At 40.9% G+C, this 19,886-nt stretch overlaps 1 protein-coding gene across 6 annotated transcripts in view; it reads left to right on the top strand.

The window, feature by feature from the left end:
* The window catches only part of PCDH19 (protocadherin 19), a 102,275-nt gene extending 83,242 nt beyond the window's left edge, over positions 1-19,033 (top strand). For 3 of the 6 annotated variants that reach the window (XM_036919637.2, XM_036919636.2, XM_036919632.2), the window contains one exon: positions 13,259-19,033. In XM_036919637.2, coding sequence (XP_036775532.2) covers positions 13,259-13,857 — 599 coding nt within the window. In that variant the 3' untranslated portion in view covers positions 13,858-19,033. Of the gene's footprint in view, positions 1-13,255 lie in introns of all 6 variants that reach the window. The other 3 variants (XM_036919635.2, XM_036919633.2, XM_036919634.2) reach the window with 1 other exon arrangement.
* The last annotated feature ends 853 nt before the right edge of the window (positions 19,034-19,886 follow it).

Below are 19,886 nucleotides of genomic sequence, written 5' to 3'. Positions count from 1 at the left end.
CTGCCACCGCTCCAGTCTCATCTCTGCTCTCCTCCAGCCTTGCAGCTGCCCCACTGTGTAGCCCAGAGTGCTGGGCGGAGCTCTTTACATAGAGTCAATAACAACATATTGCCCACGTGTGTGTAGTGAGTTAGCCAATCAGGGCCAGGTGAGATTCCTGGCCATAGGAACTTTCACTTTATCCCCACTCCACTTCAGTTCTTAAGAAGCCCTCTTGCCTGTTGGTCTTTTCATTTTACTTTCTGTACCTGTATTTCAGAAAGTGCTCTTTTTCTCTCAGTGCTTGTCTTTACACCCCCTGGCCTTTAATTTTGTGATTACTCACTTCCGTTGTTCATTATTGGGGTTTGTGCTTACCATACCTTGCCCTTACGTCTGAGATACCACGTCAGCTTTCCACTCTACTCCACCTCCTTTCTTACATCCTGCTCCCTGTTAATCAACCCAAAGCCTTCTGTAATGTCGGCTTAGTACGTCATTCCAAATGTATTTGGTGCAGCCTGTTTTTGCTTCCCCACCCCAAGTGCCTCATTCAATTTAATTCCTCATACTTAGCATATTAGGCATCTTGTCAATATTTCCTTTCTGAGGTCTATTTTTTAAATTTGAATGAATTCTGCGTGTGTGGGGCTTTTTTTCTTAAGTGATGAGATCTACTGCAGCAGAGTCAGAATTAGCTCTGTGCCTAGGAGGAAAGAAAGCACAGAGGTAAAGAGCATTGCTCACATACTGAGGAGTATGCAAGGATGAGCCCCTGGCAAAACTGCATCTACAGTGCCACTGTATCTGCCTGCCTGCACCTTCCTTTCCATCTGGGAGCACTCCTCTTGGGTTTTCTCAGTTTCTGTCACCATTAGCTCTTCTCCTCAGGGCCCTGCATTCTCAGGCTTTCTTTGCTAGTTTCCTGCTTCCCACATATAAACTTGTCTGTTCCCTCTTCTACTTTCCCAAGTTCTTAATTACTCCAAGGGAATAAACCAGTTAAACTTACTGGTCTTCCTTTCCAACTAGCATTTGATATCTTAATGTGATGATAATACAAAAGAATAACTGATGATGGCATTTGGATCACCAAGCAGCCTGATGAGTGTGATGCCATTAACATGGGGTCTTTCCCAGCTTCCCTTCCTTTATATCCCTCCAGTGGTTGGCTGTATGGTCTAAGGAGAAGGCCAGCTTGAACTCCATCTCTCCCAAAGAGTTCAAGCTTCCTGATGGATAGCAACACCTAATACGTGTTGAGTTCTTCCTTTTTGCCAGGCACTCTTTAGCTTGGTTTACATGTGTGGAGAAAGTGAAGGATTCTCACCTGGCCCTGATTGGCTAGTTCACTGCACATGTGTGGGCAATACGTTGTCGTTGACTCTATATAAAGAGCTCTGCCTAGTGCTCTGGGCGACACGGTGGCACAGATGCAAGGCCTCAGGAGAGCAGAGACTGGAGTGGTGGCAGCACCAAGGACAGAGACTGAGACGGCTGCAGGGGCAGAGAGGCCCCGAGGCAGAGACTGGCTTGCTGCATGCAGACTTTCTCTGGTGCAGATGGGATTTTAGTGATTGACCTGTCACCGTGGGAATAAAGTTGGGTATAAACTCTTTCACCCCAAGAATGTTCCATTCTCAATTTTTTGGTCTCACTGAATCCATAGTGAACTTGTCTGGGGCTCATACCCATTGACAAGACAACATTCATTTCCACTTTTAACCGTGCCAACACCCCAGGAGGTCGCTGCAATTATTCTTATCTTATAATGGAAAAACACTCCTCCAAAAACCACAGCACAGAGAATAAGTAACTTCCATAAGGTAGGGCTATTAAGTGGTAGAGCTGGGACTGGAACCCGGCAGTCTTGCTTCAGCCTCAGATCCTGTGCCACACTGCCCCTGGGGGAGAGCTGCTACCATTTCCAACTGCACACTTCACCAAGAGGAGCTGGCTTCTGATGTGCGGCAGGGTAGTAAGCTTCTCTTTGGCAAGTTGCAAATGACACCTGGAGTTGCTGCAGTAGATCTGACTTACATATGCTTCATTCTTTCTGGAGCAAAGCTAGCCTTTGGACATGAGGCTGTAGCAGAAAGTTTTGCCTTTGCTGTTATGTACCAACCAAATTAGCAATGTTGGCAGAATGTTAGTAACATTTTTTCCGCCAGTCCCTATGACTTTAGGTTCTGAGAGGGAATGGTGGCCAAGTGCCAAGGACCAAGCTTACACTCTATCTTTTCCCTACTTTTGGAGCTGATGGAGCTTTGAGGAAGACTCTCCTTGGTGTTGGTGAGCAGGAACATGACAAACTCAGGACAAGGTTTCTGTGACGGGGACACACCCATGCTCTCGGGAGCCAGAGAATGGCCAGCAACCCTGCCTCACTGAGGTGGTGCTGGTCTCTTCACTGGAAGTAGCTGTTTGGTATAGTCATATATCAAATTGTTTGCAGAGGTGGATGGTTGTATTTCCGGTTATTACTGATTTTCTTTCTGGACTGAGCTTGTATTGGCTGCTGCTGACTAGTGGACAGGAAGCTTCACACCTGTGGGCTGCTGCAATCATGGTAATGGCCCCTCTGCTCAGGAAAGTGAGCTTTCTCTTTCCTTGCCAGTAGCCATTACCCCAACACTTGGAATTAATATGTTCATTTATTCTTTTTTAGGCAAACAGGATTAAATCCAGAATGAAGCAGGGAGCAGTCTTATGCGGTCTGTGATTTTCAGGGTCTGCTCAGTTCCAGCTGTGTAAACATGATTGAAGACCTTAGGTATTGTCTATGGAGGAGGATTGCAGTTTGGGAGAGGCCCACCATGGCTAGGCTGGAGTCAGACATTCTTCCACCCACTCCAGTCCACACCCTGAGGTTGGCTTACTCAGCCTCTAGAATCAGAAGTGAAAATGGGGCAGCTGGTGTTAATTATACTGTCTATGCTTCTTATCAGTAGAGGATAGAACTAGGCAAGGGTTAGGGAAATCTAAAGTCATAGTCTCAAAGGTGCTCCAGTTATGGTGCTAGCAAATACAGAAATGGAAGACACTGGCCAAAATAATGAAGCCTAAAGCATTAAATATGACAATAAAATTTATCTCTTAAAATGATAGCTGTATTTATATTCCATTTGAGTCTCTTTGTGGTCACTGGAAGCAAGGACAGAGATATATTGTGTTTGGAAAGGAACAATTTGTTCTGATTATCTGGACTCAGTTTTGGTCTTGAGATTTGTTTAAATAATGACTAACTCAGTAATGCTAAAGACTTTTAGTATGTGAGCACTATTATTGTGGAAGGAAATGTGGTTTCTCCATAACAAATACAAATATTATGGCTCATCCAATTCCTCCATCCCACCCTCCACCCACAATTATGTACAAAGTTGGCCCTGCTCAGTTCAATAGAGTCTGGGATCTGGTAATTGTTCTGTCTCTCTAAAGAGGCACATGGACATGTATGTACTTGAGCTCCAAGGCATGAGACAGCAGGTTTCTATGTTGTGGATTCTCTGGGCTATTCTTGTGTGAGGGCATCAGTGATAGTTAACACAATGGCAGTTGGCTTTCCACTGGTTGTGAATTTCTGGACATGGTCCTGATCAAGGAAGAAAATACAGTATTACCTTTTAAGTGTCCTGGGATGCTATTGCTTTTAAGGGTATCCCACTCATTCCAGATACAACTGGCTGTTGAAAAACTATGTTCCTGAGAGTTCACTTCACAGCAGTATCTCTGAGACAGAATATTCTTTTATAGGTTGGGAAGCCTCTGGTTTAAGAAGAAAAGCTAGTTTGGTAGAGCACTGAGTTTGAATAATATGGGAAGTGTTCAAAAATAGAAAGGGGTGGCAAATTTGGTAAATTACCATTTGATGCAATATTGGAATGTCAGAGAAATAGACGCACTAGAGAGTTCTAGGCTATGATGTAGACACATTCATTCCTTTGTTCACTAGCTGTGGGAGCCTAAAGAGGCAGAAACAGACCTCTGGGAACCCATATGGGAACCTCTACATCTTTCATCATATTTAACCAGGGAGGGGGGGCAATCCTGTCAAAACTATCCATATGGTGCCCTGAAAGTCGAGACCGGGGTGCCTGTTGGTGCTCTGCTGAATGCTGTAATTGCAGCGTGTGCAGATCATCCCATAACACTTAGCTCCTGGATGCTTGTCTGAATCACTGGGTATGAGCATTGTGGGTGCCATAATAGCACTGGAATTCCTGTAACTAAAAAGGAAACACATTTGGGTTGTACTTCATTTACAATCACTTACACTTAAGCTATTGATAGTTGATTGGGATCTCTAGACCGCTGCTGGGCTTGTGCCATGGGACTTGTAAGTATTTGATGGATGGAACAGAGAGGCTGTAGATTTTGGTATTCTGTAGTTCCCGTTAGTCAGGCTGACTGTATCTGACAGTAGAGATTCCAGTTCACCAAGATGAAGCTTAGTTCTCTAGGCTTTGGCCGACGGCCCAATGATATCAATGTGAGGCACAGGAGAGGACCAGTGTTACATTAGACTGCAAGTTTCTAACAAGCAAACAGTTGAGTAGTTTACTGAATATCCCTCTGATTTCGGGGGTAGACATAAATGGCACCTTTTTTAGAATTTGAGGGAGTTCTACATTTTTGAATTTTATTTTACAATAAATGTTAAGAATTCACTCTCCTATTAGGAAAATGTGGGCTCTTTAACAGGGTGTGCAGACTTGTTTGCAGTTGTACAGTTAGTATTCCTCTCTTCCAAGTTTTTTCTTGTAAGGGGTGCTGGTAACATATTCTGCTAAGGAAATTACAGACACAGCTGTTCCTGATATTCAGAGGGGCTGCCACAGAACCATCAGGCTTGCTCTGCAGGTTCCCTAGTGGGAAGGACTGGAAAAGCCCCAGAGAACAGGCCTTTTCCATATCTGTAGATTTTCTGTCAGACACTTGGCCACTGCTGTGGTTTCTGATCACCTCCCTGTAAGCTTCCCTGGAGGTGTGAGTTTTGAGGCAGAATGGTTTGATGTGATGAGGAAAGGCTGTGCAGCTGAAGAGAGATGAAATCTGAACAGAATGGTAAGACAAGAGGATATGCTGGGCACAATGGAGCTGAGCTGAGTACCATGGAATGGAGACAAGGGAGATGAGATGAGAAAAGATGAATGAGAATTCATACATGAGAGCCCTTATTACTTATAGGTGGGAATAAAAGGCCCATTGAACTCCAGGGGAACCTTCCTCTATTCAATGCTTATGAATATATGTTGAAATTTTGAGAAGCCAATTCCATCTTAAATGCACTGAGGGAGCTGAGAACCTGCAGTTTGTGGATTATACTATCTAATGCACAATCAGTCTGCTATTCCCTGCCCTGGGCAATCTTTGGAGTGTGGTTCGGAGAAAGTAAATAGAACAGGTGGAAGATTTCCTCTCAGGACAGTTCAAGAGCTTCCTGAAACAAAGGCAACATGTGAGCATCCTCTTTTACTCTCCAAACAGCCTTTGCAAGGACTACCATGGAAATTCTCTGGCTCTCTCACAGTTCCTCACATTTAGGTACTCTGATCAGTTTTGCTTTTAAAAATAAAAGTTGGTTTGGCATAAGAAGAATCATCTGGACAATTTGTGTCTAGTTGGGTGGTGCAGAGGAAGGGAAAGCTCTTGTATCAGGCTTTATTCCCTCTGTAAACACAGATGACCAGAAGGAAAGGCTGTTATTAATGCTAATGCAGACTAGAAAAAATGCTATTATTTTCGGTCTGTTGAACAGTACAAAAATGCTTCTCAAGCACTGTGTTCAGATGTTTCTTTTTATTAGCCGTCACACAAGGAATTAGACTCATTTCAAACAGTCCGTTTTCCCACTCTTGTCTCCATAAAATCATTACTCATGAGTGGTTTCTTTGTTGAAATACTGCTGACCTCCCATCCTGGAATGGATAACAGGGTGTTAAGCATATAAACTTTCCAGTTTGCATAAACTCTGGAAGAAGGGGACAAAGATTTCTCCGGAGAATAAAACCATTTGTCAATGTCGTTGTTTGTTACTGTCCTATAAGCATCTTATCCAGGAAGCTATGTCAGTATTACAATTCTGTGTTGTGTTTTGTGTGTGTGTGTGAATGTGTGTGTATGTGATTAATAACAGCAGAGAGATGTTTGAATGCCAGCAGGAGGTTTTAAAATACAATTCTGCATCTGCCCTGCTCTTTTCTCCTATCCAACCTTTTTCTACCCTGTGCCCCGAATCCAGGACTATTAAGACAGAGAAAGGAGTTGTGCCATTTCTTAATATGTTAGCAGATGATGATCCTTATCTTAGTTCTTAGTTCTTCACTTAGTTCATTTAGTTCTTAGTTCCTCACTTAGCTCTTCAGCTAGGCACCGTTTGCATTTTGCCAAAGCTGATTATTTTATCTGTAGTTTTAATAACAAGCCAGATTATTTGCTGTTCACTAACTGATAGAAGCAAAGAAAATAGATTGCAAAGTGGGATTAAGAGGATAAGAAAGCTCTAGGGCCCAAGAAGCCTTTTTCTTTAATTAATAATTTCAACTTACTCTTAGAATATCTGTATGCTCGAGTCCAACATCTTATATTAAGCAAGTCTGCACCTTTCCTCTCTGTAACTTCCAAATGGGAATCTCAGAGAACAGAAATTATGCGGGCTTGAATGAAGCTTCAAATTCTCTACTCCCAGTGCTGTCTTGTTTTCTGAACATAGAACTAGACTTCTCAGGGCTTCTCCAGCCACAGCATGGCATTCCTTGATTAGCTCCATGTTTTGCAGACCCAGTCATGAAAGATTGGCATTTGAACCAACAAGGGGCAAATGCAATAAAATGGAAGTTCAGGAGATGCAATGTTTTGAAAAAACGATTATTCCAAAGGTGTAAGGATACATGATCTGTACTAAGTGGATGGAACATTTAAATTTACCAGACTGATTTTTAGTAATCTTTGGATTTGTTCCATTGATTTTTTTCCAGCTTATTATTATTGAGATATAATTGGCATATAATGCTCCATTTTTTAACTTGTGCATGGAAATTAGTATTAAAGATGATGAGGACTGGTGGTAGAGGTGGTGAGTGAGTGTGTGTGTGTGTGTGTGTGTGTGTGTGTGTGTGTGTGTGTGTACCCATGTGTCTGTGATATTTTGGATATAAACTGCAATCTAGATTTAGTATGCATCAGCTCTGACATAGATTTTTCTATAGCTGTGTCAGTGTCTTAATTCAGGTCATCTCAACAAAAAGCCTTCTGCTACTCCTATATTAAGAGTTTGAGCCAACACAGAAAAAGCCTTTGCAGCAGTGGCCCAGAGAGATTCCAAGGCTTCCTTGATGCTTTAGATGGAGAGCCATTCTTTCTTTCAAAGAAGAGCTGGAGTAGCTGAAGGCCAAGAGGCTCATACTGGAACCACCATGTGCTAAAGGTGTAGGGGACTTTTTCTTCCTAATGAAAACGGTGGAACAGGCTTAGGGGGCCTTCAAATTGCCAGGCTTCATCAAAGGGGAGATTAATTGGCTTCATTTCTGAATTTGCCCAGTTGCTTTTGAGTCAGCACCCTGAAAAATACAGCATTCTTTCTCCTACTGGTATGATTAAGTGGCCAACTGGAAAAAGAATAATTCTAAGTAATTGTAAGGAAAAGAGCAAAAGAAAAAAAACAGCATTGTCCATGAAAGATGGATAATGACAAGTAAACATAGAAGGTGGCATTTGATCCCTTCAATTTTGGCATTCATTATTCATAGTTATTATTCATAAATTCCAGCACAAATGTTAGGCCTGCACCCCAGTGACACATTTGCATTTTATTTCAAGTTTATTTCTACCTGGTTTTGTGAGCAAGGATTTAATGGTTTTGTCTGCCTCTCTCTCTCCCTATGTTGCTATAGCTGGTCTTTTTCACATAGTGGCTTCCATCCTTTTCACACTCTTTATCTCTATCATCCATCTCACTCCCCCACCCAAGATTCATTTTCTCTCTCTCTCTCTCTTTAATGTTTTAGGAAAGAAGATTTCTAACATGGAAAAGTGATATTTGAATAGATTCCCCTAAGGCAATCAATTTACTTTTAATTTGTCTGGAACTAAGCTTTTCTTTGTTGCAATGAGGGAGGATTGAAACTGCTGTAAAATTTATTAGCTTCCAGGAAGATATTTGAAATGAATTTTTTTAAATGATTGTGCTGTTTGCTGTACCCAGAAGCAGTGTCATCACAATTACAGTATTCCAGATGGCTGCTGAAGTTACACTAAAACATCAAGACAATGCTAGAGTTTTCTATGAAGCTTTTGTTGGTAACAAAAAGTCCAGCCTAGGTAGTTAAGAGATATTAATCCCTCTGACACTCCCATGTGCTTCCAGTGACTATTCCTAGTGATTCCTACCCAGTTGATGACATGGCACACACTATCTTTTTGAATCATTGCAAAAGACAGTGATTGGTTTACTGCGAACTTTATTTTTGAAATGTGAAAGAAGCAATTGGAGAATTACTAATGTTGTTTCTTAGCTTCCTCACTCAGTAACATGAACATTTTGGCAGTCAGGAATCTTTATTTAGAAGTACAGTTGCAGCATCTTTCATTGACTCATGTATGGCATTGCCTGTTCTGCACAACTGAATGTCATGGGACTTGACTGAAGAAAGTGTCAGTTCCTGTTAAGAGGAACACCAACTGCTGGGTGCCTTTTTTTCCCCACCAACATTGAATTTTCATTTAAAAAGAGAAGATTTTTCTCCTGGTTAACATGCCCTGTCCCTCTTGCTTTGTGGACCTCCCTTATTTATGCCATCCTCACTACATATTCTTTCCAATACCTGGAAGCTCATGACCAGCATAAAAGTGGCTGTGGCTTTTTTCTCAAGCTGATGATGTGTTAGCGATTTCCTTATTTGGGAAAGAGTGAAACCCAGTTGGTGGTGGTAACTTTAGGTTCAGCACTACTTGTGAACATCATCTGAGGGCTCTGCCTTTCCAGTAACATAACTACCTGTGGAAAAGGTCTGTTTTTCATCCACACAAAATCAAAGAACTGTTTGGAACTCTTCATAGAAATGACTAGGTGTTGTGGGTATCCGGTGGATACAGGCCAAGGGACTAAATTCTGTGGACGTCTTGGAATGGAAGTTCCAAAATATGGTCCTGCTTTGCTCAGAGTTGTAGTATCTCAGTGTTCCTGTGTTTGGAGAGTAGTTCAGTGGCCTTTTGTGACACCTCATATTTCACTTGTAAAGATGTTTTTTCAGATAGTTTCTAAGCACCTAGATGAAGTCCATCACTTTGTCAGATCATATTCTCCACCATAGAAACCAAAATAGAAAGATTCCAGTCTAGTCAATCTCTGCTTATCTCAGTCACTATCACCACCTCTTATTTCTTGGTCTCAATTTTCTAGGCAGCCTTATGCTTCATTTCCTTGCTCCCCATGCATCAGCACAAACGATTTATACTTACACACATCTTTAAGTCTCTTCTTTATGGACTGAATTGAATTGAGCCCCAGTACAAAAATGAAAGCTCCAGGAACTATTGTGATTGGCCAAATTGCAACTTAGATTATATGACTGTACATGCCACACTGTCGTCTATCATAAATATTAAATTCCCAAGCACTTACACTTCAATGTGTTTAAACTTTTTCTCTTTGACCAGCTCAACACTGAAGATTCCATTGAAGATAATTCAATTGCTTTGAATTCCGAAAGAGACATCTTTTTAATCTATTTTCATGTTGCACTGGAGGAAGTGAGTTGCAAATGCAAAGACTGTGAATGAGGGGAGAAGCCTATGTGCCATTTGGCATCACAAATGCCAAATCTTGGGTGGCACTTGCTAACTAATGATGATCTGTTGAAAGGTCTAGGACAGGGTTGGGGTTCATCAATCTTTTCAGCCATCCTCCTTTTCACAAGCTAAAACTAAACTTTATGGAATTCCTGCTGTTTAGTTAGCCATCCTGAAGAATACACACTTAATCTCCTTACTAAGCTAAAGTTTTGAATTTTGAGAGGTAATTCATCTGCAGTACATTTATGGATGCAGGTTATCTTGGGCTGGGAGACATTCTTCCTGCCTATCTATATTCCCCATGTTTTCTTTCATATGTCATATGGCTATCAACAGTAGAGCTAGGTTAGATATTGTTTTAGTTGTATTGACACAAATGTCACTGAGTATTGTTTGATACCAAAAGTGATAAACAGCAAGTTCCTGCCCTTGGTAAGGATTTAAGGAAATAAAGATATCAGATCTAAGCCAGGAGTGAGATATTGTGAGTAACTGAGTCTCTTAGATTCAAGTCTTCTCTTGCATGAGGTAAGAGCAGTACACATAATAAGTTCACATAATTAATCCAAGAAAATTGCATATTATTCCAGCTCATATAGGACTGAGGTAGGCTTAGTGAGATTGGTGTGGAGGCTTAGTTAGACTGATTGCATTCCTGGGGGCACTGAGTGAGTTTACCTTTTCCTCTTCCCAGTGATTTATTCACTTAGGCATTGGGTAAGCTGAAAGCAAGTACTGTTTGCAGAGAAGCTTCTGGGAAGACTGAGTTTCCTGCTCTGGTGTCCTACATTTATAAGAACTTACAGGTGTTTGTCTCTAGGGTCTCTGCTCTCCTTCTGCGTATGCTGCGGTTCCAGGTCTCCTCATGCTGTTCATTTGAAGCAGCCTCCTACAGGGAAAGAGCACTATACTTGGATTCAGGATAACACATGGATGGTATTCTCTTACCAAATTGTGTTAAAAAAAATCCATCTCCAAATATGAAGACAGCCAGTTGATACTAAAATCTTAAAAGGAATGAGAGGTTTTTGTTGAAACCATTGGGGATTTTCTACAGATTGTAGTTCACCACTGTTTTACTTTAAAAGTGTCACTAAGTGTTATCAGTTTTAAGGTCAGCTGGGATCTCCTCTTCATACCTGGTCACATATCTATGGTCCCAGATTCAAAGGCTAAGGCCTCTTTACCTTAGTATCCTATATTAGGGACAAAAAGGACATAGATTCCATAGCCTTGTGGACTTTTTTTTGCCGACTTCCATGGGATTCTTACTCAGATTTATAGAAATAGAAGTTAATTATTGAACGGTTCCTCCCTTTGCACTTCCTTACTCTCCACCTCCAAACAAGAACTTGCACTAATTCTTTAGACTTATTACTTGGAAAGCTATGAGATGAGCCTCAGAGGAGATGGATAGGAAGAGACATCTTTTTGGGAAACTGAATATGTGAATTCTGCCCTACTGGAGGGATCCTGGGGCCTCCTGGGCAAACTGCTCAATTTGAATGAAACTGATTGTGGGTAGATCAGCTCATAATGTTTGTATCTACATAAAGTAAATGTTTCCCAAGTATGTCTCAACATGTTTCCCTTACTTTCATTCTTTCTGCCTCCTAGAAACATATGCATTTTGAATGGTGATAGGCTATCAGATGACAGCACTGAGAGTTTGCAGAGAATAAGCAGAAAAAAGGCTTTGACAAACCCTTCATTTTGCAGAGGTGGCCATGCAACCCTGACGTGGAACTCTGCTTGAGTTTGCAGATGCATTGTCCTATCTACATGGAAGGCACTTATCTTGGTGAAAATGCTCATTTGTTATTTGGTTCTAACTCTACAAAATTCTGAGTGTTTCATTCTCCAGCACTGAAAGGGGGCTTAAAATGGCCACTGTAAAGGTAAATTGGCAAAATTGTATCCAGGTTCACTGACAGGGTCTTACCTTTGGTTGGATTTTCAGTAGTTTAAACATGTTCGATGGCCATTCCCAGAATTGTGTTGAAATCTGGACTCAGCCTAGATTAGGTCTTCGTATTTAGCTGCTTCTGTCTTTAAATCATGAAGTATACACCCACCTCAACCTTTACTTCTTGAGCCCCCTCGCTAAAATAACCTTTGATGAATGAAGCAGAGTAGGGCCTCTTTGCTATGCCAGTTAGTCTAAAACACTCAAGAAAGGAACAAAACATTGGAAATTCAAGTGTATATGGAAGGTGTATTATATATAGACTAATATCAGTCAAGACCCTGAATTGAAGAACTTCTTCCCTCTGCAAAAAAGCAGTCACAGCATATAGTTCCAACTTCTTTTGGTATGCATTTTTTGTGTTTGCAATCTCTTCTGATCTCCCCACCTCCTCTGATCTTGCCCCAAGGTTTTCTGTAAATGTTAAGCTCCTTATATTTTGATGCGTTGTGCAATGTGATGAAAATTTTCACTAGGCCATCCTCATGCAAGAATGTAACATAAATATAAATGTATCTTGAATACTAGGGCTATAGAGAAGACAGTGAAATTAACAGTTTTCCAATAGACAGGCAGACAACAACCCTGGGTCCATGCTTTGATGAAGTCCATGTAGAAATCCTCTCTGAGAGCCAAATGAAAGCCTTAACCCTAAATGAAGCTGGTGGGAAAATAAAAAAGCATTTGTCACCAATGATTATGAATTCGAACTGCAGAGATATTCTCTAATAGGGTTAAAGTAATCCATGAAAATTTTCTTTATTTTAGGAAATATGACCCTGATAAAACTGCAGATAAGGAAGATAAGGAGAGATGCTTAGCTGGATATAATTAAATGATGCTCAACATATGAGGGATGTGTGCATAAGGCCAATGGAAGCTTATGGGTCAGATTGAAGGGAGAGATCTCAGTATATCCTTTCTGATGGGAAATCAAGTCATGTAAATGGCTTAGTGAGGAGACTGACTGGTAGAACTGCTTGTCAAATAGAAATGATATGATTGGGTCTTCAGAGAAAGCATGATACGAGTCTAAAATTAAACACTGTATATCCTTGACCCATAGGGTGGAGATGTGCTTGGCAGTGCTATTGCTCAAAGATATGGCCAAGACTTATCAGATGTACTGACTGTTTGATTCCCTGCTCTGTCTCCACTCCCTCTTCTGCTGGAACCAGTCTCAAACACAGTTGATTGTTAGTAGGGGTTGTTACACTCAGGATAAACTCTTTTTAAAATATATTTTTCATCATAATGTGTTTCCCTTTAGGTTTTTAGTTTTATCATCAGGGAGAACAGCAACAAAAATAATAATAAAAAAGAGGGGGAGTATACAGGGGGCTATCTGTAGCCTTTTGAAAATCCAATTCTTCACACTTCTCCCAAAAGGCAATAAAGGATGATATAAAAGTACCATTCCCCAGGAGGGCCTGTGGGTACCTAAGAAACCAGAACACTGGGGAGTAACAATGATTTCCTGGGAAAAGCTGATGAAATCGACATTTTATTTTCTCCCAGCAGATCAGAATGAAGGATTTCATTGCAGGGAAGAATGTCGGATTCTTGGCCACTCTGACAGGTGCTGGATGCCCCGGAACCCCATGCCGACCCGCTCCAAGTCCCCTGAGCACGTGAGGAACATCATCGCGCTGTCCATAGAAGCTACCGCTGCTGATGTTGAGGCTTATGACGACTGCGGCCCCACCAAACGGACTTTCGCAACCTTTGGAAAAGATGTCAGCGACCACCCGGCTGAGGAGAGGCCTACCCTGAAGGGCAGGAGGACTGTTGATGTGACCATCTGCAGCCCTAAGGTCAACGGCGCTATCCGGGAGGCAGGCAATGGCTGTGAGGCTATTAGCCCTGTCACCTCCCCGCTGCACCTCAAGAGCCCTCTGCCCACGAAGCCTTCCGTGTCTTACACCATTGCCCTGGCGCCCCCGGCCCGCGATCTGGAGCAGTATGTCAGCAATGTCAACAATGGCCCTTCTCGTCCCTCTGAGGCTGAGCCCCGTGGAGCTGACAGCGAGAAAGTCATGCATGAGGTCAACCCCATTCTGAAGGAGGGTCGCGACAAAGAGTCTCCTGGCGTGAAGCGTCTGAAGGATATCATTCTCTAAACCAGTCTCTGGGAAGATGAGAGGAATCCTGCTGGCTAGCGAAGAAGCAGGAGCAGATCATTTTAATTGCTCACCAATGGTTGGTTCTTGAGTGGCTGTATTTCAGAGCTTTCCCTTAATGTATTGTTTATAAATGACTATCATTCTGTGACAATCCCTCTCGTTACAACAGGCAGCAGGGGTGTTCAGTTAGAGCAAATTAGCTTTGGCTTGAGTTCTTCATGGGGCCTTGATGTTGGGGAAACAGAGACAAATTCAGTTGTGAAAAGTATTATGTATTAAGTGTTTGAATTTATATATTTTTCTATGTCAAAATTATAATATAAATTACCATTGTTTGTGAAGGATTACATTTAAAAAAAAGCAAAAAAATCCCAAAAAACATAAAACAAACAAAAAAAGAAAACCCAAACAGCTCTGGACACCTTTAATAAGCTCGCCACTGTTTTCTAGTGTAGACAAGTTAATGGTCATTTATTGTGTACTGTTCATTGATTCAGTGATGTGAAATCGAGCCCCCAAAAGGTTGTTTCTGAAGCTCGAGTACTTTCCACTGCCACTACTTTGCTGTGGACACCCCTGCTTTAAGAACCCTTTTGCTACTGTGCTATTGTTGTATGTGATATTGCAAATTGCTATGTGTGTGGTGATGGCAAAAGGCTTCTAGGGGTTGTTTTTTTTCTTAATAAAATAATAAAACTATAAACAAAAACAAAGTGCAAACAACTGAGACATCAAGTGAATGAGGAACACCACACATATAGATTAAGTACCGGGAGGATACTCACTCATGGAGGTATTATCCATGTAGTGATTGCTCACCACCTTGCAGAGTATTTTTCCTGCCTTTCAGTCTTCTGCCCAGATCCATCATAGAGAATCGCAGAAAGTCATTTTTGGATATTCTGCTATCTAATTTGCAGTTGTCAGAAATCCTGTGCTGAAAGTTTTGTGAGATCAATTTTTCTAATTTTCAGGCCCCGAACAGGAAAGTTGCTCCTGAAGTTATCAGTTCTCAGGCTTAGAAATTCCCCCTCTCCAATCATCAAAACCTCAAAAAGACTGAATCTATTTTGAGATCTAAATTATCATCTTTTCAGACATACACTTCCTGATTCCATGTTTCCCAATCACGATTAGAATTAGACTGCAAAGCACGTCATGGGCTGGAATGGAGAACTCCATGTTGCTCTGTATTGTAGGATTATAAATAGAGATAGAGTACGCAGTACCAAGTGTACATTTAGGAAAAGACAGGTAACCCGTAACAGCATCACTAATCCAATTACCGTGCCTTCTAAACGGTGACACTTGGACACTTGAACTCATCTTCTTGTGACTAATACTTTTTTAAATTTAAAAATGTGAACAGGAAACTATAAAAATAAAAATCCTTTAGATTTAGCTCACTCTTTGCTGTAGGCTAGGAATACATCTTTATTAATAAATTTGTTACACACTTTATTTTTTTGTTTAATATTCCTCCAACCCTCCACCCCCATTTATTAGCTGTTAATATGCACTAGCCAACATAGTATTCTTGCAGCCTAAGAGTTCATTATTTAAAAATAAACAAATACGTCACCTTTGCTCTGTCTTGGTCTTAAAAGAGTTGTTTCTAGAGAAACAAGTTTTGGGGTTCTGTTCTCATTTGTTTCACTTTTTGAAATTCAAGAGTATCCAGAAAAAAGGCTTTGAGGCTGGACATTAGAATGCAAAAGAGGATTTATTTTCTTAAGTTTAGGTAGATATGTCAGCTCTTTTAAATGTTTTAGTTATTTTTGCTTGAGTTCTGGCTTTATATATTACTAGGAATATTTTCTTTTATGGTCAGGGGGAGAGTTTGGAGGGAGGGGGAAGGCAGTGGGGATGGGGTTAGGTAGGGGAGAATATTTCTGAAAAAAAAATATAATGATGCTACAAATTCATCTTTATTTCTTATTCAGTGCTGAATACTACCTCATGCATAAAAGTGGTGTGGCTGCATATTTCCCTCTGAAACTGATAAAATTAGAGATCAATTACCATAACATCTTCATTTTGTCTCATTTCATTCTCTCTCCTACACTCCTTTTTCCCCTTTGATTCATTTCATTTTAGTAGTAGATTTTGAACTTGAAGTTTATTTCTGTTTGCAAGTGACTATTTGATTAACAGATTACAAATTAATTTTTTCCCTTTAAGTTATGATGGCTGCATGTAGAATTTACCGATCCTTACCTGATCCATCCTGATATTACGTTGTTAGCCAGCACCTCAAGGTCACTTTCAAGTCAGATTTGATAGTTTTTGTACAGGTGTATTTCGTACTATACTCATTGGGAATGAGGGAGCTAAAAAGACTGGCAAGTGGGAATACTGAATGTTATATGACTGCCTAGACAGAGGGGCCATTAGCTGCCACCCCTCTTACCAGCCAAGTTTAAAATGATTAGAGTAGCAGTGGCATTGATTTTGGTTTTCTCTTTCTTTTTTGTCTCCAATTTTTTTCTGAATTCAGTTTCAAGCTATAAACCAATCCTTTTTCCCTATCAAAATACTTTGTTCTCAGTGGGCAGTCAGATTTTTTGGCTTCCAAACCCTTCATTGAGCATGTTCAGAGAATTCCCCTTATAAGAATATATGTTTTCTCTACAATTATTTGATGTATACATCCTCCCAGAAGCATGAGTGCATCCTAGGAGGGCTTTATAAGCTGGTCTTATAGGAAGGAATTTTGTGCAAGGATCCTAAATAACCCTTTGGCTCATGCCCCCTCCACCCCTTCTTTTCAGTGTGCCCTATGATAAGCCACAAAGGCCATAGGGCCAAATATTCTTCCTTTTTCTTCTCTAAACATGTTACACACTTAACTGTGAGGGAACAATTTCAGTTCCTAAGTGCTAGAGAGTTCTATTGCATTTTTTCTGATGTCCCTTTTGGGGAGGACTTGGTGTAAAGGCATGACTTGCTTTACCAACAACTGCTTTGGGTGTGTCCCTAGGCAGGTAAAATTCTTCATGCAATATGAAGAGTTTTGTTTGCATTGATTGAATGCTTTTTCTGAAATATGGAACTATACTATATCCAAGGAATAGGAAGAAGGGAGCCATGCTCTGTGGAATCTCTTTTTCTTTTCTCTATAGTGCTAATCTTTGATCCTGTTCAGAATGAAACTTACTATCACTTCGATCCTCTTAAAGCCAGTAGATTATGGCCCACCTTATTGCCCAAATAGGGACTGGGCCAAGGGATCCTGCACATCCTGAAGGGCAGTGGCTCTTAAAGTATAGTCCCTGGACCCAACAGCAACATCAGTTGGGCATGTGTTAGAAGTGATCTGACTGAGACCAGCTGAAGGAGAAATTCTGGAAGTGGGGCCTAGCAGTCCATATGGATCAGATGCCCACTAGAGGTTGTGGGCTTGTTAAGCACAGGGTGATGGGCCCGATACTTAGAGTTTCTGATTCTAAAAGTTTGGGGTGCGGCCTGAGTCTTTGTCTATTGAAAAATTCCCAGGTAATGCTGATACAGCTGGTCCAGGGACTGCACTTGAGTATCACTGTCTGGGAGTGAATCTGAAATAGAGTAAATTCACCTAAGGCGCTCATTTAATGAATTCATTGTCATGGTGACCCACTGATCACTAATCAAAAATGTTAAAGGGAATACAACTTACAACACTGAAAACGGGAACCACCCAGAATATCATCCTGACAGTGATCCTTCAGCATATAACCGATTGTACGAAGGGAATCCAGTTGACCTTTTCATATAGTTCTGCCATAGCACTAACAGGCAAAATGCAAGTGGTCTACTTGAAGAAGCAAAGACAAAGGGCAGTTTGGGGAAAGGCAGGGGTGCAAGGGATAGCTCAATTGGGCACCCAGGGTGGGAAAAGGATTGTCACTGTACATAATAGCAGTTCTGGCTGTAATTCCAATTCACTCTATGGGGATCACTTTGATGTCGAATGTTCCCCCAAAGCATTCTGAGAAGTCTGGTCCACTTGGCTCTTTACCCAGGGTAATAACCCTAACTGACTTTGAAAAACTGGCATAAATGAGCTTAAGAAGTCCATTGTATACAGTCCTAGTGTTTGCCTTCTTGGTAAAATCACATTTAAGGATGTCATTTCATAAGTCAAATTGTATCTGCTGACACTGAAGTGTATTGAGATGTTGTTCTTTAGTTTAAGTATGTAACAAAGTAATATTCAAAGGGGATGTGTGGGGGTGGGGCTGGGACCGGGTGGCTTTATATTGATAATGAAATATTCCAGAGCAAAACACATTGTCCTAATGAAGTTGTTGCAGCTCTCTTTGTTTTCTTGTGAGGCTGGAATTGGCCTGTGGGTCACTTGTTGTGCAAAAGTGAATTAATTTCAAATAGAACTCACATTGCTTTTGTAAAACAGAAAATCAACCACCTTGTCTGAAATATACATTGTAAGGCGCTCTTGGTAAAGAACAACTCACAAAAACTTGATCTTGATCGGAAAGCACTGTAGGTCATTAGGGAACACAGATGATGCTGATTGTTGTTCCAGCTGTGTTGCCAATTAAAGATGACCTTGTTACTAACTGAAAGTTGCTGTCAACCTTAGCAAACAAACCAGCTGACACCATTACAGCACTGGCTAAGTAGTTTTTACTGGCATTAGCTGGCGTTCAACTGAGGAAAGCTAGGATACAGACTTCAATGACCAAGAGCCAGACTAGCTCAAGCTAGAAATTCAGCAACAAATACCTCCTTCTGCTATTTGAATGCTAATAAGGTATTGGTTGCAAAAGGCTTACGCCTTCGCTCCTCTAGTGAGGGGAATGAGCCTGATGACACTATTACTGTTTACCTGTCAAACCAGGGTGGAAATTTAGAGGGATGCAAGTACAGTATGTCTCATTAAGCAGTCTCTGTTGCTGATTATATGAAGATGAAATTGTATATGCTGATCTGTATGTTATGTACATTTTCACAGTGATTGAATCATGTAAAAAGAAAAAAGACAAAAAAGAATCACCACTATTTTATGAAGATGATAAAGCAGCTTTATTAAATTATTACAGTTATGTTTTAAATGGTGTTATCTGCCACATTGTTTCCTTTTATCTGGTGGTTCTCTGTTTCCCCCTTAAATGTGTTTTCTCTGCTTCAAAAATTTAATGCATTTTAGTATTAAAGGCTATTATGGAAAAATTATTGAGCGTTTGGTGAGATGTGTCTTGGAGAGTGTTGGTTAGCTCAGGGGTGGGGGTGACTATTAGGCCTAGGAGGTAACCAGCCCTGGTTGGGCTCCCTGATGTTGAGGCCCAAATGTTTCCTTTTGCCTTTTCCATTTCACATAATTGCCAACTCTCCAACCCTCTTCCTTTAGCTAGGCTTCAGTCATTTCCTGAGTGAGTACCTTGCCTCCTTCCCACCCTAGCAAATACCTTTTCCTGGAACAGGGAGACCCACTCATATCCAGAATGGTAAAGACTTTCCCGGATGATACTTTAAACAAGAGCAATAAAACCGTTCTATAAAATAAACCATTTTGAGCCAACTCTGCAGTGGGACTTCTCTGAAGAATTAATTTTAAAAAAGGTAAGAAATAGAGGCTGACAGCAGGGAAAAAGAGAGTTTAAAACAAAGATGACCTGACTGCCCCTTTGATTGCCTTCAGGTTTGAAAGTGAAGGAACAGGAGAGGCTGACTTTGTGCATAACAAGGCTGCAGTGAAGCCCTGACAAGCTTTCTTTATTCAAACTATTATTCTCTGGTACTGAGCTCTTGGACTGTAAGCATTCATTCTGGCTGCCCCTGGCAGAAAAAAAAAAGAAAAGAAAAAAACAGAAAGAGGGGAAAAAAGGAGTATGGCAGAATATTTCCAAATAATGCCTTTAGTGGTTAAAGGCTAAATTGCTTCAACATGACCTATTCAATCTGGACAATTAAAAAGAAATGTTCTCAAGGAACTCCACTCTTTCCCTGGATCTCCATCTTCCTGTTATCTCTGCCCACCTGTACTAAACTGAGATTGCTTCTTATTCCTGAGAATTAGCCCTAAA

The sequence above is a fragment of the Manis pentadactyla genome, chromosome X, assembly GCF_030020395.1.
Source record: "Manis pentadactyla isolate mManPen7 chromosome X, mManPen7.hap1, whole genome shotgun sequence".
Classification (NCBI taxonomy): Eukaryota; Metazoa; Chordata; class Mammalia; order Pholidota; family Manidae; genus Manis; species Manis pentadactyla.
The sequence above is the reverse complement of the archived record's forward strand: the minus strand, read 5'-3'. Positions and strand labels throughout refer to the sequence as shown.